The sequence below is a fragment of the Anolis carolinensis genome, chromosome 3 (assembly GCF_035594765.1).
Source record: "Anolis carolinensis isolate JA03-04 chromosome 3, rAnoCar3.1.pri, whole genome shotgun sequence".
NCBI classification, from domain to species: Eukaryota; Metazoa; Chordata; class Lepidosauria; order Squamata; family Dactyloidae; genus Anolis; species Anolis carolinensis.
The window spans coordinates 270,443,730-270,469,430 of record NC_085843.1 but is presented as its reverse complement, the minus strand read 5'-3'; the positions used below and the strand labels follow the sequence as shown (position 1 = coordinate 270,469,430).

The 25,701-nt window shown below is 41.2% G+C and overlaps 1 protein-coding gene across 3 annotated transcripts in view; it reads left to right on the top strand.

Annotated features, from left to right (window-relative positions):
- The window catches only part of spata16 (spermatogenesis associated 16), a 250,743-nt gene that overhangs the window by 179,773 nt on the left and 45,269 nt on the right, over positions 1–25,701 (top strand). For all 3 annotated transcript variants that reach the window (XM_062976770.1, XM_062976771.1, XM_008106073.3), the window contains exons 6-8: positions 15,752–15,899; positions 19,245–19,391; positions 20,384–20,496. In XM_062976770.1, coding sequence (XP_062832840.1) covers positions 15,752–15,899; positions 19,245–19,391; positions 20,384–20,496 — 408 coding nt within the window. The remainder of the gene's footprint in view (positions 1–15,751; positions 15,900–19,244; positions 19,392–20,383; positions 20,497–25,701) is intronic.

Below are 25,701 nucleotides of genomic sequence, written 5' to 3'. Positions count from 1 at the left end.
TCCATAATTACCCACAATTAACTCTCCTTGTTGTTGTCATGCAGCCATAAATGCCTGGTACATAGCATTAGAAAATCATTTCTTTTCTTGTTGGGCCATGAGACTAATTTAGGGATGGGTTTCTTCCAGATGAAGGCAGCTAACTTCAGTTTCGAACTAAGCTCAAAAATTAGGAATATATGGCCTCCTCCAGTTGGAGCGGATGTGTCTGGAAGTTGTAAACATTGCTGTTTCAACATGTTTGTGTTTTCTTAAAGTGCAATATTTCTGATATCTAGGATGATTTTCTGACAATTTCTAACCCTAGTTGCAAAATCTTGTTTGAACCCTTGAGTGGATTTCTTTTTAATTCCAAGACACATCAGAACTAAGAAAGTCTCATCTCCTCTTTTTTACCCTAGTTTTTTGTGCAAAATAGCTACATCTGACATGTGTGCAGAACAAATCCTGATCTACAAACAGGTTTCAAAACCTGCAGATCTTTTGAAGACTTTCTCACAATGGGAAGAAAATTGCTAAAATACTTATTGCTGCCTTTGAGAAGAAAAGAGGTACATCCTGCCCTAATGTAAATCCAAGAAATTGCCCCAGAGGAATAGAATGAGTGGACACAGGGATGAGAACAATTAGCAAAAGCCATGGAGTTATTTTGTAAAAACTGCTTTCATAAACCAATCTGGAAGAGCCCAGAGGCTTGTCTTTCAAGATTATTTTTAAACATATCCTAAAATACCTGCAAATACATTTTAATATGATTCTTACAACAATCAAGCAGTTATAACACAGTAGCTGTTAAATCTTCACCTTGTAAAGGACAAGGAGAGATAAGCTTGCTGTGGGTATGAGAGTCATATGTTTGCCACTTTTAAAAAAGAAGACAGTCATAATTGAAAGTTTGCTTGCTTTATCTGCAGCAGGTTTCCATGCAAAAAAGTAGAATCTAGAGATATTATCAGTTGATGTGCCTTAAATCTGAGCATCAGCAAAAATCTTTGCATGTTGGTTCTTGCCTGCCAATTTGCTAGTAAAGTCACCATAGATATTGGGTTGCCAGATTCAAGGCCAGAGCTCCTTTAAATCTCCTCACATGGTAGCAGATTGGGCAGACAGCCTGATTTGTTCCAGCAGAAAAGCCTGTGAGAGATCCAGGTCTGATGCTGGCTACTCAAGCCACAGGGTGGGAAGTCCAGAGAATGAACAAGTTGACTACAGTTTACACATATGTGTTTTATTTTTCAAGAATAGACTTCTTTCTCATTTAAAACTTCACCCTGGTTCTCACACCAGGCTTGATGATCCCAGATTTCCCCCCTTTTCCTGTCCTGTTTTGAGTGCAGAGCTGTCATTTTGCCTTAGGCAGATCATAAATTCACCTGGATTGAAATACTTTACAGCCAGGTGGGATGATTATCTACTCTGACCTCCCACATAATGTGCAGGGCATACCATTTCACTACCAATTCCTTCACAATGCTTAATAGCTCCATTGCATTGTAGCCGATCTCCCATCGCTCTGCCTCTCCCGCCTTCCTGTCCGCACCTGCCAGGTGTGTACCTGTCTCTGTCCTGAAGATTACTGAGTTAGGGAATCCATCATGTTGCTTTGTAAGCTGTCTGACTGATTAATTACTGGTCAGTTTGTTTTTCTAACTGTGCTTTGTTTCCTTGTTGAATTTGTCTCAATTCTGTCTGTGGCCAACAAATTTTATTACAACATATTTTGTAAGATAAAAAGATCCACCAGTTGACAGGTATCCTCAAACAGAAAAGGGACCATCAGAGAGTGTTATAGAAGAGCATGCTTTGGTGCAGATTTTTGTCCCCACTCCCCTCAAAAAACCTGGGCATGCAGCCACCTCCAAAGCCCCCCCCCCCCAAAAAAAAAAACCTAAAATAAAGTTAAACTTACCTGGTCATCATTACGTTCCTCCTCACGTCAGAAGAGCACAAGGAGGAACATAGTGACAGCAAGTTTAACTTTATTTTTAGGGGTTATTTTGGGGCTTGGGGGAAAGGCGTGGGTGCCATCCTGGCCCTTTAGACTCCAAGAGCTCAAAGGTTTGGCATGGTAAATGAGGACTCACCCTCTGGTAGTCCCAGGACTACCCAGAAGTGAGTCCCCACAGGCCCATTACCCGATTAGACCTGGGCCTTTCAGGAAGGCCAGATCTAATGGAGTATTTAATTAATTCAGAATAACTTAGGTCATTCTGAATTAATTAGTTTTTACTGGGGTATTGTTTGGATGCCCCTGGTAAAATCCCAGACAGGTCCCACATTTTGGACCTGTCTGGATGGGCCCTAATTTGCTGCCTTTGTTCATCTGTTTCTATCCAGAATCTCTTCCTGTCCAGGTTCTTTATAAAAGCCTCTGTTTCAGAAGACGTGTAATTCTTTTGTCCTTGGGGATGGAAGAAACAGTGCCTTTAAGTAGAAGCCCTTTTTGTAAGGCACTAGCAGCTGTGTGAAATTGATGAGGATCATGACTGCAGACCTGCCTAGCATCATGCTTCTGCAAGTGCTCGAAGGAAAATCCTGCTGTCAAAGCACATCCTCCCATTAAATTGTGGTCCTAGGGTACTGAAACTATACCATTGTTCACTAACCAAACATCTTGCCCATTTGTTTTTAAAAAACAAATACAAATTGAGAACATCAGAAGCTGCATGGATAGTGGGCCAGTCACACTTAATTTGGATGTAGTATACAAGTACATGCAGAGTGTCGAGCTCAGTTGATAGTCATAAAATCATGCACAGAGTAGGCGAGTTTGGGTTATGGAGGCCATCTCTACATCGTCATCATTTTTAGCTCTCCTGCTGGGACCAAGTCCCACAGAATATTGTCATCTTATACCACATTTAGAATTTCTCATGGCCACAATGATCCCTGGGCCAAAGGCAGACAAAACTGTTTTAAAATAAGCTGAAGCCATAAACTGCGTTTCTTGCATGGAGCTGCATAAAATCTAAGGTTTTAAAAAAGAGGATGGATGGCCATCTCTCATGTGTATTTTATGTGTGCATGGGAGGAGGTTCGACTAGGTAAATCTGATATCTAGAAATGACCCTTTCCGATGTCACTGGGGACAACTGTGACATTAGAAACAATACATTCAGCACCAGCTCCGTTATACCATCCAAATAAAAAAATCCAACTCTCATGAATGAGATATAACAAGCACACCTTCTTTTATGACAGCACTCACACCTTCAAATTCCTCCCACCCGGAAGGTTCTCTGGTCATATGATACAACTGCTTAGATACATCTCCACAACAGGAGACAGAAAAGGGGAAAACTTTAGAGACAGCATGTACAGGGTAGAGGCATGCAGAAAACCTGTAAAGCTTAATTGCTCTAATAGCAAGTTGGTAATGGGATTAAACAGAACGCTTGATTGGGTAGCACTTTCCAACAGGTGTGAGCAAATTCTTTTGGTCAGCTGACACGTATCAGGTTGAAATCATCCAATGGCAACTCAGAAGGGCAGAACTTGGAAACATTGCCTTTCTGACATACAGTTCCATGAATTTCCTAGTGGCCGGTGGTCCAAACAGAATGCTTTTCCCATACTCGCCAAAAGAATTTCTATCTCTTCACTATGGACATGAGAGAGAAACTCACATTTAAAGCCATAACCTTGTGGTCCTCGTTTCCTTGTCCATTTTAGGCACAGAATGAAATACATGCATGAACTTACATCCTACTGAAATTTGCTGATAATATGAAACCTCTAGATCTGCCCAGTGTGGAATAAATACTAGATAGCCTACCTTTTGGGCTTATATCAGTGGTTATCAACCTGCGGGTCCCCAGGTGTTTTGGCCTACAACTCCCAGAAATCCCAGCCAGTTTACCAACTGTTAGGATTTCTGTGAGTTGAAGGCCAAAACATCTGGGAACTCACAGGTTGAGAACCACTACCTTATATGCTGAGGAGAGCTATACATTTTGACCTGGTGCTACATTTCCACCATGCTCAAATTTCCTTCGTTTCCAATGGTTAAGCGATGAGTGTCATTCTTATATAGTCAAAGTTCTATTGTCATGCAGAACAGATGATTGTGCAGAATTACCCCTGAAAATTAGGAGGCAAGATTAGCTTTAGTGTGGATGGGGAAAATAAAAAAAATCAAATGTGGATGAAATACACACAGTGGCAATGAACTGCTTAGCACTAGAAGCAAAAGGAGCACAGAGTAGAGTATCCTGGCTGGAACTGACTGGAACCTTCTTCAATGGTCCTTCATTTATTTGACTTTGAAAGGCCTCCTACAGTTCAAGACTGGCCCTATCCTTGAGATTTCTGGGTTAAAACAGACCTAGGGAAAGTCCTCAAGATGTCATTAAGCATTATTCATTAAGAACCGATTCCAGTTGCTCACAGATGATCATTTTCTGTGTGTGTGTGTGTGTGTGTGTGTGTGTGAGAGAGAGAGAGAGAGAGAGAGAGAGAGAGAGAGAGAGAGAGAGAGAGTTTATGCTTATTAAAGAAGGACCATTTAATCTAGCCCACTGACTTCTAACCAGAGGATGATGCAAAGCGGAACGGAATGTGAGCCCTAGCACCACAACAACTGAGGCAGAAATAGGAGATTTATTAAGAAATTGCATAGACCTCGACCCCCTCCCGTCACCACCACCCTGAGAGTCTTTGCAAGTAACATCAACAAATAAATTGTTTCTTACCAATTATAGGAAGCTGCTACTCTGCTAGCTGAGTGAAAGATTTGCCCACAATCCTTTCTTTGTGCCCAGAGCTGAGCCCACTAAAACATTTCATTTTTACCCTTGCCTCCTTCATGGAAATAATCCACAAAAACAAGAGTCAAGACCAGGCCAAAAATCTGACAAGCCCATCCCTTGCAGCTTCAGAGGGACATGAAGGCAGCCAGAAATGAATTCTGGCTCTTATTTTTGTAGGGGCAATGATGGAGGAAGAAAGCTTCCTCTAGGTCTCATCGAGTCAGGAACCCCAAAAAGATGGCGAAATTCCCCAACCGTATCCACAATCAGCTTGTTCAAACAATCCCTGCTGCAACAAAGAAGTTCACACTGGGAAGCTGCTTTCCTGGGTGTATCTGCCTTACTGGATCGAAAGAACATTAAGTCCAGATCCTCTTTCCTGCAAAATAATACACTTACAGTTTGCTGTAGCATCTAACACTTCCTGAACTTTAAAATAAATCTCTTAAGCCGTTGTGCTTTTGCCTTTTAGAGCTCAGCAGAACACCGAGATATATTTTTGGCTGTTCTGCAAGGCCAATTTTAAAATAACTACACCGTGTACCAAAATACAACTGCCGTCTTAAGTTATTAAACACATTTAAGAACCTAAATAATAAGCTGATATGTGACGTGACCTACATTAACAGAAGCATAAAATGGCAGATAAGCTACATGTTCTCAACTATAATACATTGGATGTTTTATTCATTGAAGTTATTCTACCAAATTGGAAAGGAAGAAAAATACACTGTATACATTTTCCCCATTCCTTGGAAATAAAAATAACATACGGGGATCATAACAGGAAGTATTGTTCATGTACTGTTCAAGAATATAAGTCTAGTGGAAAAGAATTAGCATGTTGTAAAGGACTATGTGTTGGACAAGGATTCCAGGAGACCTGTGTTCAAATCCCCACTCGGTAGTGAAGCCCACTGAGTAACCTTGGTCAGCCCTAATTTGAAGTGAGGTAAACTTGGTTTGGAAGCACTCCTAATTCTCATTTTCTAAGTACAGGACATAGTAAATAATGGCTACCTAAATTTCCAAGGCAATGTACATTTTGTAAATGTCATTATTCCCTAAGGAATCCTGAATCCTCAGCTCAGAATGCATCTGGTCCATTCTTCTTCCCACTTTCTCCTCTGACTTCACCATCTGTCCTTGAGACCTTCACTGTATTGTAGCAGATTTAGAAATGACTCCCATTCCTTGGGAGAATTTGTGCAATGTGAAAATAGGCAATGAGATTGACTTCAAGTCTCTCTATGCACCATGATTCCTAGACCAAACCTATAACACATTGATTGTGTGACAACCATTTGAAACATTTTTCAGCTCAATGCAAAGGGTTCAATGTTAGACTCAAATTCATATCCAATATTTGGGGGTTCATTGAGTAGCTTCCACCAAATTGTTGCCACACTGCCTCAACTAATGGAAATGGGCCAAGTAGCTTGGGTAAAAGTCACCACTGCTCCTGGCACTCTTCTCATCTCATCTGAACCACCTGTCATCAAAACTCCTTCAGTAGGATAATCCCCCATGACTACTTCCAAATATTCAGTAATATCTTTATAGTTCTCAGAATCCACAATGTTCTACAAAACTATACAGCAAGAGTAGGCAAATGCATAGGTTGGGAAGGGAAGATTTAGAATGAGGAGGAAAAGGAGGTGAAGGAAGAGAAGTTGACACCAGAAACCTACTTCTGCCTGAAAATGAGATGGCTAGTTGTTACCATCTGCCCTATAGGAAATATCTCAATGACCTTTAATATTGATATTTTCCCTGATTTTAGGAGGAGTTCTGTCTTTAATTGGAGCCCCCAGTGGTGCAGCAGATTAAACCACTGAGCTGCTGAACTTGCTGAGCAAAAGGTCAGCTGTTTGAATCTGGGGGGCGGGGTGAGCTCCCACTGGTAGCCCCAGCTTCTGCCAACCTAGCAGTTTGCAAACATGCAAATGTAAGTAGATCAATAGGTAGTGCTCCGGCGGGAAAGTAAAAGCACTCCATGCAGTCATGCCAGCCACATGACCTTGGAGGTATCTATGGACAATGCCGACTCTTCAGCTTAGAAATGGAGATAAGCACCCCCAAGTGTCTACAGACAATCCCAGCTCTTCGGCTTAGAAATTGAGATGAGCACAAACCCACAGAGTAACTAGACTTAACATCAGGGGGAAACCTTTACTTTTACCTACCTCTGTCCTTAATAGGGAGGATATAAACTATTTTAACAAAAAAGAACATATGAAGCATGAGGAGAACCATTAGATCAGGCTGAAAGCCTAATTGGTCAAGCATTATGTTCTCATGGTGGGCAACCATATACAGTATACCTGTGTATGTCCACAAGCGATGGGCAGTAATGCCTTTTTGATAGCTTTCCTAACTAGCTCATATTCAGAGGCATTTTGCTTCTGTATAATGTAAGTCTGGGGAAGCAGCATTTCATAAGAGAACTGAATACCCTGGAGATTTCCCATCAAAAGCTGAAAACTTTTGATGGAGGGCTCAGTAGATGGATTAATTTCAAAACATATTATATGAAAGACCATGATGGACAGATAGCAACAATAAAAGTTACCTTTGGGAGCAGGAGAAGATGAAAAAAATACAACCCTTTCTGTTCCTCTATGTTGCCAGGCACTGGATTTTTTCCATTAAAAATAGTTTGTAACTGTTTATTGTTAAAAGACAACCCTCCCACCAAGGCTGCTACTGCTACTATAAACTATTTACTTTTCTGTTTCTTAACAGTAGCTAAATCGCTTCTTTTAGTTCCATGTTTAAATATCTAAATGCTACAATCCACAGGTCTGTGATTCAGAACTATCTCTTTTCCCTTTCACCCCATTATCACCTCAGTACCCATCACACAGCCTAAGGCAGCAACACAAAATAATAACACAAGCCATCATTTGAGTGTTGTTGTATTCTTATTCTACTATTTAGTGAGGCTACATTCCTGTAGCTACTAAAGTAATGAAAAAGTTACAGTGAGAGTGCAAAGGGAGTGATGGTTACTCTCATTAAGATATTATCATGATGTGATGTAGTTATATCTTCACCACTGAAGAATGAACTTGATTACTTATTGTTTTAGCAAGTTTTCTTTCAAATCTCAAATACCAGTTGAAGACTTCATATTCCAGAACTCTTTCAGCTAAAAAAAAAAAACAGAGTTATATTCATCTGATAACAACTTTGGTGATTGTAAGCGCCTTTGTCCCATTCCTAGAGGTTTTTAACATACATACATACATACATACATACACACACACACACACACACACTTTGTCTCTTACTTCTCCAATTTGAGTCCACTGCCTTCCTTGAAACAGGTTATCCGGCTTTTATGTCAGCTTACTCTCTGTGGAGCCCAGCTTGCCTATCCATCAGTGAAATGCCAGGATGTGCAAATCCAACTTTGTGCCTCTGGTGTTGTTGATGTGCATGTTTGTCAGTGATAAGTTAAGAAGACTGTGTGCCTTGGGCTTTGGCAAAGGTCAACAACCTCACAAATCTGATTTCTGCACCAAATGTTTCTTAAAGCTTGCAAAGGGTGAGGACAGGGATGGACACAGTTTTCAGAGCTGTGGTGCTTTGGTCTGGAAGCACACTTGCCACATTTGATACAAAAATACTGCCTTTTCTCTATTAAAGGAAGGCCTGGGAAACCAGCTTCAGAACTGGAGAAAACCAGGAGTGAAAGCAAGCACCAACTGGCTAGAACTTGTGAGGTTGTCCTTGCACTTTCTTTTTCCCAGCCTCTAGAGCTGTGCAAAAAGTATTTATCAAGGGACTCAACCTTTTTCTCTTTTTTGTCTTGCATTCTTTGAATATAAATTTATAATATAATTTGTTTACATTTTAAAATTGTGTTTGCAATAAAATGGCCCAATAGAACCTAAGGGAATGGGACAAAATTGGAGCTTAGAATCAATAAACACAATTTTGAAAATGTAAACAATTTGCAGATTCATATAAACTTTCAAAATCCAGCAGTCTTCTATAAAGTGCCAATGCAGACTTGCTTGCAGAAATCCTGCTGCTCAGTTGCTCAGCAACCACAACGCCTTACTCCAAAGTGACTAGGGCCTAATTATTACCCCCCCCCCCCCCCCCGCCCTTCTTCCCAAACCAAACTAATAAGTACAGCCCTTTCTTAGAATTTCTGCACCCACTGGGCCAAACCAATAATTCACAAAAATTAAATTACTATGTAACTAAGGGCACTTCTACAAAGGCATTAAAATCCAGACACATGGTAAATTGGTTCCTGGCTGTCTTAATGATGTCTGTACACTTCTGAGAGTATTGTGGGTTAAATTTGGTTATTCTGGCTATGACCTGCTTTACCACGTCATCACACAAAGTGAACTTAGCATCCTAGCTCACTGCCAGGACACTTCCTACTAGCTGGGCTTTATGGAGGAAGTGTCCTGACAACATAGTAGGACACTTCCCTCAGAACACAGGAAGCTTCCCGTGTTCCATTGGGAACCACAAGGGGGAAGCCACATGACGATGCTTCATCACTTGGAATTAGGAAGCATTGCTGCAGGAGAAGCGGGGTGCAGGGTGCCCAGATTGCTCAGCAGCCCTTCTGATTCGCCACAGAGGCTGGCAAATCACCCCATGGAACCTCATCCATGCAGCCACAAATTTTAGGTAAAGGTAATGGTTAAGTCCAGTCGTGTCCGACTCTGGGGGTTGGTGCTCATCTCCATTTCTAAGCCGAAGAGCCGGCGTTGTCCCTAGACATCTCCAAGGTCATGTGGCCGGCATGACTGCATGGAGCGCCGTTACCTTCCCACCAGAATGGTACCTATTGATCTACTCACATTTGCATGTTTTCGAACTGCTAGGTTGGTAGGAGCTGGGGCTAACAGCGGGTGCTCAATCTGCTCCCAGGATTTGAACTTGGGACCTTTTGGTTTGCAAGTTCAGCAGCTCAGCGTTTTAACACACTGTGCCACCAGGGACCCACCACAAATTTTACCTGCTCCATTATCCAAAAGCAGCCACTGGTAAGAAAGCAAAGATTTGCTTGGAGAAAATGCACAAGTAAGGGTTCACATGGTGCTCCACATAAAGCCCACAAATTCTCCTGAACAAAGGAATGCTTTTGGCATATATATTCCTCAACTTAACAAGAGGGCATTCTTCCTTCCTTATAAGGATATGTTTCTGTATCATTTCTACCCCCTTTCTCTCCAGCCTGCAATCAGTACAGGTATTCTCACTATCTTGTACATGATTTGCTGCTTAGCTCTAATGATGGGGAGGCAAATTCCCCAAATTCTTTCTCTCAAGCCCTTCAAGAGCACGCATACCACAAATGGCTTTCTTTTTGCCCCCTTCCTCCATTTTACACCCCACCCCATCTTCTATTGTTTCCCCATGTTGGAATTTCAGATTGCATGTTCTCCTGCGCTTTGTGTAGTGCCGCACACCAAAGGCTGGCACATTCTCTGTCCTTCACACCAAACTTAGGTGCCCTTTCACGCTGTGCAATTACAGCCTTCTCATTTTGCTTTAACTGCATCCTGTTGAATCCTACGTTTTGTCGTTGGGTCTGACACAAGAGCTCTTTAGCTGAGAATTCTAAATACCGCTCCCTGAAGTGCAAATCCCAGGATGTTGCCATGGCAGTTAAAGTGGAACATAGCACTATTAACTGTGCAGTGTGAAAAGGCCCTCTGGGCTAGATGGGCTGATAATATGATTCAGAGTAAAGTAGTTTCATGAATTCCAGTGCAAAGATTCTCAGGCTGCAGAAGAGGGATTTGTTTATTTTAGTATTTATTTTGTTCTGCTTTTCTCTTCGGCCTTGCTAGTGTGACCATCCGCACACTCAGTGTCCCTTCCTGCAGACAATCTGCTGTGCATATTACAAAAAACATCACTGCTGAAAAAGATTGTTCCAGGAGAAGCATGATTACTGTTTAATTCATTCTGCGTGGGTGATACACCAGGAGGGATATGCCACACATTCTTAAGAAGAAAATGTTTGAAAAAGCCAAACTCCCTTCCTTTCTGAACATGAAATATAGACTCGGGATTTTATGTCCACAATGACTGGAGAAACACAAGTCCAGGAGGATGATAAAGCAAATAGCCATGAAAATAGCTGGACAGTACTATTGGGGGTGGGAGAATGGGTCATATTTCCTCTGTGGGGATATTTGTACCCTTTCAGGTACCTTTTATTGATGATGCCATCTCATTACAACCACCCTTTTGCTTCATCAGACTATAAATGGCACCAACATTTCCCCTACTTCCCCATTTCTACCTGGAGTCAAGAAAAAAACAAATCAAGAAAAAAGTGTTAACAAAACCTTCATAGTAAAACAATTCATACACAGGGATGTAAGAATCAAAGATGTTCAGAACCTGCAGTAACCTCAAGTGTTTCACCAGAGAGGAGGAAAAGGAGGAGGAGAAGAAAAACAACACAATGCCCTGTATTCACAGGAGATCTGTTCTAAGACATACACAGCCCCCATTATATATTTATGGCCAGAAAGGAAGAAAGGACTTTGTGGAGATTTTTATTTGCCTCATGTGCTCAATAATTTGATTGGTGTGGGGTTTTAAATGTGCCTTAACTTGGAAGGGGATGCCACTGGCTTCCTCAGATGGCAACGTGGCTTGTGTTGGCCCTGCCTAGACCTAAGCCTGCCTTATCTTAACCTTTAGCTTCTTCCCTGAAATGGTTAGAAAGAGCAGGTCTTCTTTGCCTTGTGGCATCATCCCAGTGCATTTCATTCCCAGAGCGTCTTGCATAAGGGCAAACAGATCAAATCACTGTTTTCATCAGAGGCGGCGTTCAGCTGAGAGTGAAGTGGTATAATGCACAGCAAAGTACCTGTTTATGTCCATTACAAAAGAGAAGACAAATACCAAATTACCTCAGCCTCTCTATTCCAGCTGAGCAGAGACAATTGTCTCGGCTTTTGGAAACATTACTCAGATTTACACATAACTTCTCCGGCAATTTTACATCATCGAGGAGTGACCTTGAGATGCAAAACACTGTCTGTTCTGCCTGCCAGTGAAACAGCAAATGGTTATTTCTCAGTTCCGCACCGAGATTTTTCCCGTTAGTCATTCCAGGGTGAACATCTTTTCCTTCCACCTTTGCCTTTGTCAGTTTATCTTCACTAATAGCAAACTGCTGGGGTTTTTTGTTTTAAAATGGGCATTAGGTTGAATTTGTCTCATCTGTCATATATGCAGTTGATATGCCATGTCTTTAGACAACATTCTGTTCCTAAAATCAAAGGTTTTCTAAGTTTGGATACAATAAACATGTCAATGGGATAGCAAACATGTTTTTCCCATTAGCTCTGGAGCTTTACCCCATGTTTGGGATCCTGGGCTCCCTCAATATTGTTGAACTGCACCCCCACAATTCCTCAATCCAGGCCTGAGGCTTACTGCTAGCTTCAGTGAGAGTAATTCTGTTCAGTCAATGAGATCAACCAACTTGTTGATTCCCCATTCAATAATCAATTTAGTGGGAGTTGGAATTCACCAGTAGAATTAAGGTCCAAGCCTATTGAGACTAGCAATGCGACAATATCTGGAGAGCCATATGAGCCCCAACCCTCATTTATACATTTTTTTTCCCCTGTCAGGAGTGACTTGAGAAACTGCAAGTCACTTCTGGTGTGAGAGAATTGGCCGTCTGCAAGGGCATTGCCCAGGGGACGCCCGGATGTTTTGATGTTTTTATCATCCTTGTGGGAGGCTTCTCTCATGTCCCTGCATGGAGCTGGAGCTAATAGAGGGAGCTCATCAGCGCTCTCCCCGGGTGGGATTCGAACCTGGCAGCTTTCAGATCAGCAACGAGGCTTTAATCCACTACGCCACTGGGGGCTCAATTTATACATAATGAAAGCTGTATGTAGATGAACTGATTTCATGCTGTGTTTGCTCTATAAAAAGAGACAGAAAACAGATCAAACATACAAAGCCTACATCTGTAATGCTTGTATTTCTCAAAGCTCTGTGTACATGGAGCAAGACTTTGGTGCTCTGTTGGTAGGATCTGCAAGTCGTACAAGATGTTACAATGTTGGTACATTTCTTTACTATTCCAGCTATGGCAATCCATTCCTCTTCTGATATTAAATCCTTTTCCCAAAATCAGTCATCATTCCATAGCCCTGGAGCATGATGATTGGATTGATTTAGGAGGCAATGTTCTTCTGCATCTTTGGAATTGTGTGCATGTGGTTGCCTGAACTTTTGGGGTCCGACAACTGGCTGATAGATCACACATACATGTAGATGTGTGGCAAAGCTTGGAAATGTTGTTTCTTTCAAGTTGTTGTTACTTGTTGTTACATTGACTTCAACTTATGGCCACCATCTGCATAAATGACACCCAAGATCCACAATTGTCAACTATCATGCCTAGATCTTGCCAATTCAAGACTATGGCTTCATTGATTGAGCCTGTCCAAATATATTGTGCTCTTTCTTTGTTTCTACAACCTTTCACTTTGCCAACCATTATCACCAGTGCGAGTGAGTCTGATAATGTTCCAAAGTTTAATCACACAGAACTAAACCTGATTATATCTAGGGCCAATTCATCATATCAGCCATACATCATATCCTTAGAATATTCCTCCAGCACAGTGGTTCTCAACCTGGGGTCTCCAGCTGTTTTGGGCTTCAACTCCCAGAAATCCTAACAGCTGGTAAACTGGCTGGGATTTCTGGGAGTTGTAGGCCAAAAACATCTGGGGACTTCAGGTTGAGAACCACTGTGCCCAGCACATTTCAAATGAGGTTTTTTTTTTCTTCCTATCAGCTTTCTTCTTATCCAGACTTCACATATACATAGAAATCGGACTACAGTTACCAAAATCCCTTAGCTAGCATCCCCAGTGGCTATGCTGGCTGAAGAACTAAGGAACTTCTCCAGGCTCTGGTGGATGGTCTTTTGAGTTAAGTCTGAACATTAGCAGCATAGGGGAAATGAATCTGCAGGATGTTGGCTAGACTTCTTTACTCCCTGGCCTTCTAAAGACCTCTTTAAGTATCTGTCTGTCTGTGGAACTTGAGGCAAGGATAGCAGATTCATTTAAAGATGCTCTTTGCTTTTTGATGTGTGCTTATAAAGCCATTGCTTTTAGCCAGTGTTCTGTGACTGTTTTCTCATGGCTATTGGCTGGGTGTATGTGTATATAAGATTTAATGTTTGTTAGCCACTTCCTTATAACCACCCCCATCCCAGCTCCAATGTTGACTGTATCTTAATTTAGAATGCCTGCAGAAGGTTTGTGGTTTCCAATTTCATGCGTGAGTTCTCAAAGTCACAAAACACTTGGCATGTGTCAACAGCAAATCCAGTGTCCCTTCCCGACACTGCTAAAGGTTCTGGATATATACACTCTAGGCTATGTATATTCTCTACTCTAGGAAAAGCACCAAAATGTGGTTATATGGGCAGAATTCAGTCTTTCTGTTATCTGAGTTAGCTTTAGAGTTCTTTTCCCATAAACAGAGTGAGGTTCCTAGTCCCTATTGTTGCAAAGTTATTTTTCACACTAAAAAATTCTAGCATCCTAATTTTGCTCAAACTGCCATGGCTCCATCCTATCAAATCCAGGGATTTGTAGTTTGGTGAGGCACTGAAGCTCTATGTTAGATAATTGTAAATATTTCTCTCTAAACTACAAATCCCAGAATCCCATAGGGAGAAACCACGTTAATTAGTTAGCTTACCTCAGGTGGCGGTGGCACAACCAGTGGCAAGTCACTCCTGGTCAACTTTCTCCTTCCTGTCAAGCCTCGAAGGATAGCTTACTGTGAAATTAATGCAATTTGACACCACTTTAACTTTCATGACTCAGTGGTATGGAATCATGTGAGTTGGTTTGGTGAGGAACCAGCACATTTTGGCAAAGAAGATTAAAGATCTTGAACTACAACTCCCATGATTCCATAGAATTGAGTCATGGCAGTTAAAGTGATGTCAAATTGCATTAACTCTACAGTGTACATTCAGCCATGGTGTCCCTTATCATCCTATGGGTTTTCTGGTGGCAGGCTGGATCATCATCTCATTGATAAACAGATAGTTTGGTCAAGCCCTGAATCCAGTATCATGTATTGGGCCAACTAATTTCAGCTGTAAACAATTAAGTTAGGATATTTATTGTTCCAATTATATTGGTGTGTGGTGTTTTGTTTGGAGTCAGAGCAGTCTTGCTCTGTTCTCATATTTAGTAGAATAATGTTGTTATAACTGAGTAATGTGGAAGGACCCCTGGCCACAGCTTTCCCCATTTGGACCAGATGATAGTGAAAAAGCAACAGTCATTTCTATCAAAATTACAGTAATTATTTCTAAATTTGTATCTGTGCATGCAAATTATCAATATATGAGTTTTATGCAAATCTCTGCCAAGTTTATTGATTGCTGGTTTTCAGGGGATGCATTTCCTCTTAAGAGGCAGCCTTAAAAGTAGTTGTATGTAGATCATAAATTGTTTGCCCTTTTATTATATCCTGCACGCACTGCCTCGTCTCTGGATAATCCACATTTGAATCAACTCAAATTGAAATCAATTCTCCAAGCTTTGAACAAAATCTCTGGTGGTGTAGATATAACCTTCAAAGGAAGTAAAATTCATTTTCTTATTATCATTGAGATAATTTCTCTAATGCTGCTATTCTTCCTATTGAAGGCATAGACCCACCACAGAGGAAACTGTTTACAAATGTTCTCATTCTACATTAAAATTGACTTTCTGAGGGCAAGATAGGCAATGCGTTCTGGAACTAATTTGAATTTTTCTCTTAATTAATATTCAGACCCAAAATATGTTATCTTTGCATGACTGTGCAATTATTAAGGGGGAAATATCATCCATGAAGGTAATTATTTTTCATTTTCCTTCCCTTGTCTTTCCCTCCCTTCTTCTTTAATAGCAGCTCACGTATTTTAAAAAATGCAAAGTGTGTGCTGTATCTTTCTTCCCCCTTTTTAGGCTATGATTGAAGAAGCCATCACAAGAGCCGAATGTTTTTCGGTGATGTACACACCATTTGCAACTAAAATAAAGGCTGAAAATATAGAGAAGCTGAAGGAAGCTTTTACCAAAAAGCACCCGGACTATGTGGAATACATCTATACAGGTGACAAAGTTGATGTTTGCAACCAAGAGAGTAGTCCCACCAGAACTGAGCGTTTTAGAACAATGGATTTTACCTTTTCAGTTATGTATGGTTTAGAGAGAAACCAGACAAAATATTTTTTAAAGACAACAACTTTGCAGCCCTATAATTAGGTAGAATAAGATGGCTGCTTCAGACACAAGATACAAGACACTGAGATTTCAGGGGTAGTATCCAGATTGAGATGCTGAAGGACATAACTATCTATACTAAGTTACTTCTCCTGAACCCTTTAAGTTCTGCTCTTACCTTCTGTGGTGATGAAATATGCTATCTGGTGTAAGATTCAGTTTCTAATCCAGTTTGTGTGAGATGTGTCATTGAGTCCTTTGTCTGAGGTATCAAAATTGAGCAGACCTTGGAAACAGAAAAAACTGACAAGGCAGCAATTAAAATTAAAATTCAGTAACATAAAACACTTCTCAAGGATTCGTAATACAGCATCCTCTCTGTTTAATTGAAAGCTCAGAAAAGAAGACGAGTTGATTTTGATTGGATTCATCAAAAAACTGAATGTTGAGACCATGGATGTATCCACACTGCGCAATTATAACAGTTTGATACTATTTTTGTATCCTTTTTATAACTGCCATGGCTCTACCTTATGGAAGCTTGGCAAGTTCTTTAGCTAGAGAGTAGCTTGGGCGAATGCAATAAGAACTCTCAAGGGTTTTTTTTTATGTCAGGAGCGACTTGAGAAACTGCAAGTCGCTTCTAGTATGAGAGAATTGGCCGTCTGCAAGGATGTTGCCCAAGGGATGCCCAGGTGTTTTGATTTTATTTATTTATTTACAGCATTTATATTCCGCCCTTCTCACCCCGAAGGGGACTCAGGGTGGATCACATTACACATATAGGCAAACATTCAATGCCTTTTAACATAGAACAAAGACAAGACAAACATAGGCTCCGAGCGGGCCTCGAACTCATGACCTCCTGGTCAGAGTGATTCATTGCAGCTGATTGCAGCTGGCTTGCTCTCCCGCCTGCGCCACAACCCGGGCCCCACCTTGTGGGAGGCTTCTCTCATGTCCCCACATGGGGAGCTGGAGCTGACAGAGGGAGCTCACCCGTGCTCTCCCTGAATTTGAACTGGCAAACTTCAGGTCTGCAACCCAACCTTCAGGTCAGCAGTCCTGTCAGAACAAGAGTTTAACCCATTGCGCTACCAGGGGCTCCAACTCTCTGGTGGCAGATATATTTGAGGGTGCACATACACAGTAGAATTAATGTAGTTTGACACCACTTGAACTGCCATGGTTCAATGCTATGGAATCCTGAGTAAGGCACCAGCACTTTTTGGCAGAGAAGGCTAAAGACCTTGAAGAATTCCCAGGATTCCATAGAATTGTGACATGGCAGTTAAAGTGGCACCAAACTGTATTAGTTCTACAGTGCAGATGCATTCTAAGGCTTCATATCCTAGCATTCTGTAAAATGGAAACATGGCAAATAAAGAGTTATTAGGCTGTGATTATTGTGCAGTGTAGATTTATCTCCCTAGCAAAGATCTCTGGGGAATGTCTTTCTGGAATGGGGTGCTGTTATGATCAAAGAAATTACTAGGCCAGGTGAAGGTGCCTAACTCAGGCATCAGAATGAGAGGCAGGGGATTGTAACCATGAAGTGGCAAACAATACGAGAGAGGGCAGTGAAGGCCTTACTATGTGGTCACTGCCCATGTGTACATAGAATCATAGAGTTGGAAGAGACTTCATGGGCCATCCAGTCCAACCCCTGCAAAGAAGCAGGAAATCACATTCAAAGCATCCCCGACAGATGGCCATCCAGCCTCTGCTTAAAAGCCTCCAAAGAAGGAGCCTCCACCACACTCTGCAGCAGAGAGTTCCACTGCTGAACAGCTCTCACAATGAGGAAGTTCAGGTGGAATCTCCTTTCCTATATTCTTAAGGCATTGTTCCATGCCCTAGTCTCCAAGGCAGCAGAAAACAAGCTTGCTCCTTCCTCCCTAGGACTTCCCCTCACATATTTATACATGGCTATCGTGTCTCCTCTCAGCCTTCTTTTCTGCAGGCTAAACATGCCCAGCTCTTTAAGCTTCTCCTCATAGGGCTTGTTCTCCAGACCCTTTTAGTCACCGTCCTCTGGACACATTCCAGCTTGTCAACATCTCCCTTCAATTGCGGTGCCCAGAATTGGACAAAGTATTCGAGGTGTGGTCTGACCAAGGCAGAATAGCGGGGTAGCATGACTTCCCTGCATCTAGACACTATACATCTATTTATGCAGGCCAAAATCCCATTGGCCTTTTTAGCTGCTGCATCGCATTGTTGGCTCATGTTCACCTTCCTGTCCACAAGGACTCCAAGATCCTTTTCACATGTACTGCTGTCAAGCCAGGCGTCCCCCAATCTGTATCTTTGCATTTCATTCAGTTGTTTCAAGATCAACAATTATCTACCTTCTGCATATGGCACCATTATGTCTTGCTGAGGATGCTTTTCCTGCACTTTGCAGGCTGTACACAGGCCCTTTTTACAAATGCACTGAAATGCGTAAGGCATGAGCTTGCCCTTCCCTGTGCAACCCTCTATGCCCCAAGGGGATGCGTTATATCCATAAACATGTTGCTGAACCTACCCTGCAGGTCAATGAGAACCTTTTATTTCAAATTTCAGTGCAATGAAGAGGTCAATTATCAGGGGGGGGGGGGGGGTAATAGCCAAAGGGAACATTAGTCTTTCCTCTCTACAGTCTGTAGCACCATCATGAAACTTTAGCTGGAACAGACAGGGAGACCCATTCATCCAAAAGAAAACGTTGCTCCCCTAAAATCTGATCAAGAGAGATTTTTTGGAAAGGAAGAGAAAGAAAGGCATTTCCCTGAAAGATTGTGACAGTGACAGAATGAGGTGGGAATAAGAAGAGGAGGGATAGATAAGGGATAAGAGATAATGTGCACTGAGATAAGAAAACTAGAGGAGATATCTGCAGCAATAAAGTGGCTGGCTACCCTGAAGCGATGGCCTTCTAAAATGTTAGGAGCAAAGCAACCCACTGCTTATTCTGGCCTGTCTTCCCTAGATTATGTGCAGCCCCGAGAGATTTCACCAAAATCTTAAGACATTCTTACAAGTAAAAAAAAGGAGGGCCCTTACTTATTCCAGCAGAACAAACAGTGATTGTTAAAGAATTTAGTCTTCATTATTTTTTTACAGAATTTATATTCAAAATTGCTTTTAAAGTTCCTCCAGGAATTCAGGGAAATGAAATCAGTAGGGTTATATTTATACCACTCTCTGTGTACTGACTGTAACAGAAGTTCCTCTTCCTTTCATATTTCAGATCCTCATGGACTACACAGTTTGCCTCAGACAGCTGACTGGTCTTGTCCTTCTCCCCAAACTTATTTGCTAACACTGGGCTTCCGAAACAAAGAAGTTGGAAAATTTCTTGAAAAGATGTCTTGCAGAAAGTTGCCCACATTTTCAGGTAACAATCATAGAGCTAGAAGGTATTTCATGGGCCACTTGATTCAACCTCCTTCCAGTTCAAGAATTGACAGCTAAAGTGTCCGTAATAAGAGGCCTCCCTAGAAAACATCTCTGAGGAATGTCTTTTTGGAATGTGTTGCTGTTCTGATCAAAGAAATTACCAGGCTAGGTGAAGACACCTAGCTCCAGCATCAACAAGCAACAAAAGCCTATTCATTCCTCAAATGGAAGGAGAACAAGTCTACCACAATCCCATTAGTGTCTATTCTGTGCATGGAAGCCAGAGAGAAGATAAGGCTTTCTATCAGTAGTTGCACAAAACTACCAGCACTGTGGTTGGAAGAGACAATCTCTGGCTCTGAGGAATCCTGCCTCAGGGCCAATATGTTGAACTTGCTAACCAAAAGGTCAGTGGTTCGAATCAGAGGAGTGAGGTGAGCTCCTGCTGTTAGCCCCAGCTTTTGCCAACCTAGCAGTTCAAAACCATGCAAATGTGAGTAAATCTATAGGTAACACTTTGGCAGGAAAGTATCAGTGCTCCATGCAGTCATGCCGACCACATGACCTTGGAGGAGTCTACGGACAATGCCAGCTCTTCGGCTTAGAAATGGAGATGAACACCAACCCGCAGAGTTGGACATGACTAGACTTAATGTCAGGGGAAAACCTTTACCTATGCTTCTCTCAAAATTTTCTAGGTCCTCCAGCACAACTCTGTGGTAACTTTCATCAGAAGCTGTTCATATAAATAAGGTTTGCTATATTTTCCTTTGTTTCCTGTTTCCATGGTAAATTCAGGAATCTATCTCCAATAGATCTGGGAGTTGTATTGTATTCCACCAGATGTGGGTGGGTTGGGCACTCCATACTGCAACATCACGGTAATGTTGGTGGTGGTTATGATGAAGCAACAGCAACAGTTATCTTCATATGACAATCAGTGTTGAGAGAGACAACAATTTCAGATGAGATTTCTTTTTATTTCCCCAGATCATAAAGCTCCTTTCAGCCCTCTCACTAAAGAAGAGGCAGGAAGACATCTGGAGACTATAGGGAAAAGAATCTTGCCAATCATGGATTTCATTCGAGGCACCAAATTAACTGTAAGTATAAGAATCACTTTCATTGGAGTTCTCTCCCCATTCTAAATATTTTATTACATGCAAGTAACAAATTATATGTTTGATATTTCCTATAAAGAGTCCCCAAGCGTTTTCAACAAGGATAAAACACATTAAATGAATTTTCAGGGTAAATGCAATCCTCTGCCCTGCCCCTGTCAAAATGCAACATTATAATTTATTACATTTCAACAATACCAAATTATCGTCTCAGCATCACTATAATTCAACTCCTACAGGACTATGAGCTATTTATTTCTTTTCCTGAAGTATATCCTAATTTATGAGACAGAAGAAGACTGGTTGGTTCTAGTGAATCTGAAGGGAAGGTGTTTCCAGTCAGCTCCAAGCAGAACTGACTTGGAACTGCTGATAACCAGCAGCAGATAGAAGAATTTGATCTCCATAAAGCAGCGTGTAAGTCAGATGCTGAAGGACCTTGGAGAGCTCCTTGGGGTAGCTGAACACTACCCAAGGAGAGAGCATCATGTGGCATCTTACATATGATCCAATTTGTTGTGACAGAAGCTTTTATGGAGTACAGCAGCTTAATCCTTTTATTCCCCCAGTAGGAAATGACCGCCTGATGACTTCCCTTGCTCCAGGTGATTCCAGAAATATTGAAAGGAATTTAAAAGAATAGCATTGTAGTCATGCAATGTGCTCTTGCTAAATAGTCATGCAATGTGCTTCGGGTTACCTGAAGTAACATCTCCCCTACACAAATCTCCCAATAACCTATGATATTCAGTATGAGTATGGTTGTTCAGGTTCAAACCCTGGGAGCAGCGTGAGCGGCTGCTGTTAGCTCCAGCTTCTGCCAACCTAGCAGTTCAAAAACATGCCAATGTGAGTAGATCAATAGGTACCGCTCCGGCGGGAAGGTAATGGCGCTCCATGCAGTCATGCTGGTCACATGACCTTGGAGGTGTCTATGGACAGCGCCGGCTCTTCGGCTTGGAAATGGAGATGAGCACCAACCCCCAGAGTCAGACATGACTGGACTTAACGTCAGGGGAAACCTTTACCTTTACTATGGTTGTTCATACCATAGCCTTTGGATTACTGTTTGCTAATAATAAGAAGCCATGTCACCTGTGGTGGGTCCATAGCAATGGAAAATCCCCCTTCTATCAGTCCCCAACATTTGACATGTTTTATGGCAGGGTGGGCAACTGGAGTACTTTTAAAATAAAATAATCTGTATACAATAATGAAAAAATACATATACAAAGACATATCACATGCTACTACTTGCCAACTAGTATTGCTAAACTTCAAATGGCTAATACTGTGACTATAAAAAAGAAGAAAACTAAATACACATAAAGAATAGATGGAGGTGGGGAGCGAGAGAAAGTTAAAAGTTTACTTTCAACTTTCCTACCAAAGTTGTAGATAAAAATCCGACTTCTCTTACAATCCCAGTACTTCACACTTCTACTTGTTCTAAACTACAAATTCTCAAACTGCACCATTAACATCTTCTCAATTCTTTCTTGCAAAAAAAACCCACCAAGCCATCAATTGTTTCCAACCTTTCAAAAAATTCCTTAACATCAGTGATCGAAGATAAGAGCAGGAGTTGTTGGACCACTTGTAGGATATCATGACTGCTCTGAGGCCTGGTCATCCCACCTGTAGGTATCATGACTGTTCTGAGATATCATTTCATATATGATCACAGGTATATGCATTGATTACATAAATAAAATATAAATAACACAGACTGGAGGCTTCACATTGTTGGCATATTGTACTGTGTTTCTTTTTAAAAAAATTAATACTCCTGTGCACCAGCTGGGCATCTGCAAGGATGAAGGGCAGATTTTAAATATTTTAAGATCAAACAATATATCAATATGAGATGCTGGTTTCCTATTTGAGGGGAGCAAAACTGGCTGAAAACAGCTGGAGCCTCTATGAATGTGAATCTTCAAACACACTCCTTTTGAAAGTGCTCCCTTTTCTTCCCACATAGACACCTATTTTCACAATGTATCTTTGCACTTAACATGCGCCATAGGGGTTTTTCTTTTTTTTCTCTTCTTGGAAGGGGTGGATTGTGCTTCTTCTTTTGATTAGCATGAAGGGTGAACAATAAAAAATTTGCATTGAATCTTAATGCAACCCTTCAATTATTCTAGAGACAATAATAGAAGAGGTGTGCAGAATCTCTCCTCAACACTCTGCAGGATAATAACTTCAAGGTTTATTTTGCAGTCAACAGTAACAGCCTCCCCAAAGGGGCTCCTAGGTGGCATGAAGGAAGGAAGGGGGAATTTAGAAGGGATGTCTTAGCAGATCATCTAATTTGCATTAATAGAGAAAATATTTAATCAAAATCATAGACTCTTCGTGTTAGAAGGGACCATAAGGGCCATGAAGAATACACAGCTAAACCACTGCTGAAAAACGCCCATCCAACCTCTGTTTAGAGATCTCCAAAGAAAGAGAGTCCACAACCCCTAAGGCAGCCCTTTCCCATCAAACAGCTTTTAACAGCAAAAAAAAAAGTTCATTGGAATCTCTTTTCTTGTCATTTGAATCCATTGCTTTATGTTCTAATCTCTGCTGCTGCAGAGAACAAGCTTGCTCCCTCTTCTACATGACATTCCTTCAAATATTTAAAGATAGCTATCATGTTACCCTTCAGTCATCTCTTCTCCAAGATAAAAATATCCAGCTCCCTAAGTCTTTCCTGATGAGGCTTAGACCATCTTGGTTGCCCTTCTTTGGACATATTCCATATTCCAGCTTGGCGGTATCCTTGAACTGTGGTGTTCACAGACAAGTTTTCCATGTGAGATCCCACCAAAGCAGAATAGATTAGAACCAATGCTTCCATCAGTCTGAATACTATACTTCTCTTGATGCAGGCCAGAACTGCATTGGCTTTTTAAACCTCTGATTTCACACTGCTGATTTACCTTTTACTACTACTAAGTCTACTAAGACCTCCAGATCTCTTTCACGTGTACTGTTTTCCAGCCAGGTATCCCATCCTATATTAGTTCATTTCATTTTTCCTGTCTAGAGGCATCTATTCAGAATACAGATGTGTCATCTAGAAACCTCCAGATATTTGGGTCTGGTTTCCATATAAAACCTGGCAATTGATCAATGCTGGACATGGAACTTCGGGGACTTGTAGCCCAAAGCCCTGTAAGGGCACTGCATTACCTTCACAAAGTTTAGAAAAACCATCTATCAAACTAATAAAGTGCTCAATTGTTGAAAAAAAATATTTTTGGGAGTTGTGGAATAAAACAGCTAGAAGGTACAGACTTTCTTTCTGCAGTTTACAAAGAACATCTGCCAATATAATATACACAGCAAAGGAACAGTAAAGCACACTGACAGGGTGAGAATCCCTGTCCTTTCTTGTAAACATCTTTTTACATAGTGATCATGAAAAGTGAGCCCTTGACTCGCCCAAACTGGATTATATAGTAGGTGATATAGGACAAGAAGTGCTCTTCATTCCTGTCTAGACACTGATGGAATTGGACACTTCTGTTTGCTGTGAAAGTAGTCCAATTTTTGTTTGAATTATATTTGCAGCTATTATTTATCAGCCTTAATACCCATTCCATGGAAGAATGTGCTTTATAGAACACTTTCTTTCATGTTACCTGCTATTAGATCTTTGAATTTATCTTGGGTTGTAGGAGAGGATGGTTTATGGGGGAGAACATACTTCAGTTGAAAAGAGGCAATTATTTTCTGCACGATCTGAAAGACTTTGGATAGTTTTCTGTTGAAAAACAGTGATAGAAGCACCTCAGGACGAGATGGGGAGAAGCAAGCAAACATGCAAGCTCCTTAATAGCCCAAATCTGCAAGCCAGCTATACCAACATTTGAATGAATAGCTCACAACATTAGCTTTTTGAAACCTGGTATTTTGGGTGACCTGCTTTATGAATTGGGCTTTAAATAAGGCGAGTTGCTTTAAATGAAAATAATCTCTGTATTTAAAAAGCCCCACAAAATATGGTTGTTTTTAAATACAACTTGTTGCATATCTTGAAAATAGCTAGTTATTAGTCAATTTCATTTTTCTAATAACCATGTTATTACTGCCTTAAATTAGAGCAGTGGTTCTTAATCTGGGGTCCCCAGATGTTTTTGGTCTTCTACCAGAAATCCCAGCCAGTTTACCAGCTGTTAGAATCTGGGGAGTTGAGGGCCAAAAACATCTGGGGATCCCAGGTTGAGAACCACTGAATTAGAGGATTAATTTAATAAAATCTCCATTTTATGATGTAGCTGTAACTTCTTTTTAAGGTTTCCCCTGATGTTAAGTCCAGTCATGTCTGACTCTGGGGGTTGGTGCTCATCTCCATTTCTAAGCCAAAGAGCCGGTGTTATCCGTAGACACCTCCAAGGTCATGTGGCCGGCATGACTGCATGGAGCGCCGTTACCTTCCCGCCAGAGTGGTACCTATTTATCTACTCACATTGGCATGTTTTCGAACTGCTAGGTTGGCAGGAGCTGGAGCTAACAGCGGCCGCTCACGCCACACCCGGGGTTTGAACCTGGGACCTTTCAGTTTGCAAGTTCAGCAGCTCGGTGCTTTAACACACTTCGCTATCGGGGCTCCTAGCTGTAACTTCTACTCACTTGTAAAATTATGGAGTGGTAGTCTTGCTACATGTTGGAGGAAGAATGATACATTGGTGTTGGCTTGCATTGCTGATCTCTAAGAATTTATGGACTATTGGGTGGATAAAGGGGAATGTTTCATACCACAGACCAGTGGCTCTTTAGCATTCAGATGTCTTTCATAACTAAAAAGAAACTACTTAGGTCCATTTAAAACATGAAAAGGTATATTCTAACTATAATTGCCATGAACCACTTCTTTTGAGCTAGTAACTTTAACTACTTATTAATAATATTCCAAGCTCTGGTTGGATGCACAGGATTTTCCACATCCTAACAAGGTTCATTTGAACTCTTTCTCTCCATCAGGTACAAGCAGAGTCAAGCATCCTGTAGTGCAATTGGGGCTTCATATTAGATAGAAAGTCCAAGGGACCTGTGTGGTCATTATGTTCAGAGAATTTCAAGTGAATTGGTTACTATCAAGCCATTCTCTTTCATTAAAGTAACACACTGAAAGGTGGGACGTGAATATTTAAAGTAACTTAATGGTGTTCCATCAAACCTATCAAGTTGGAT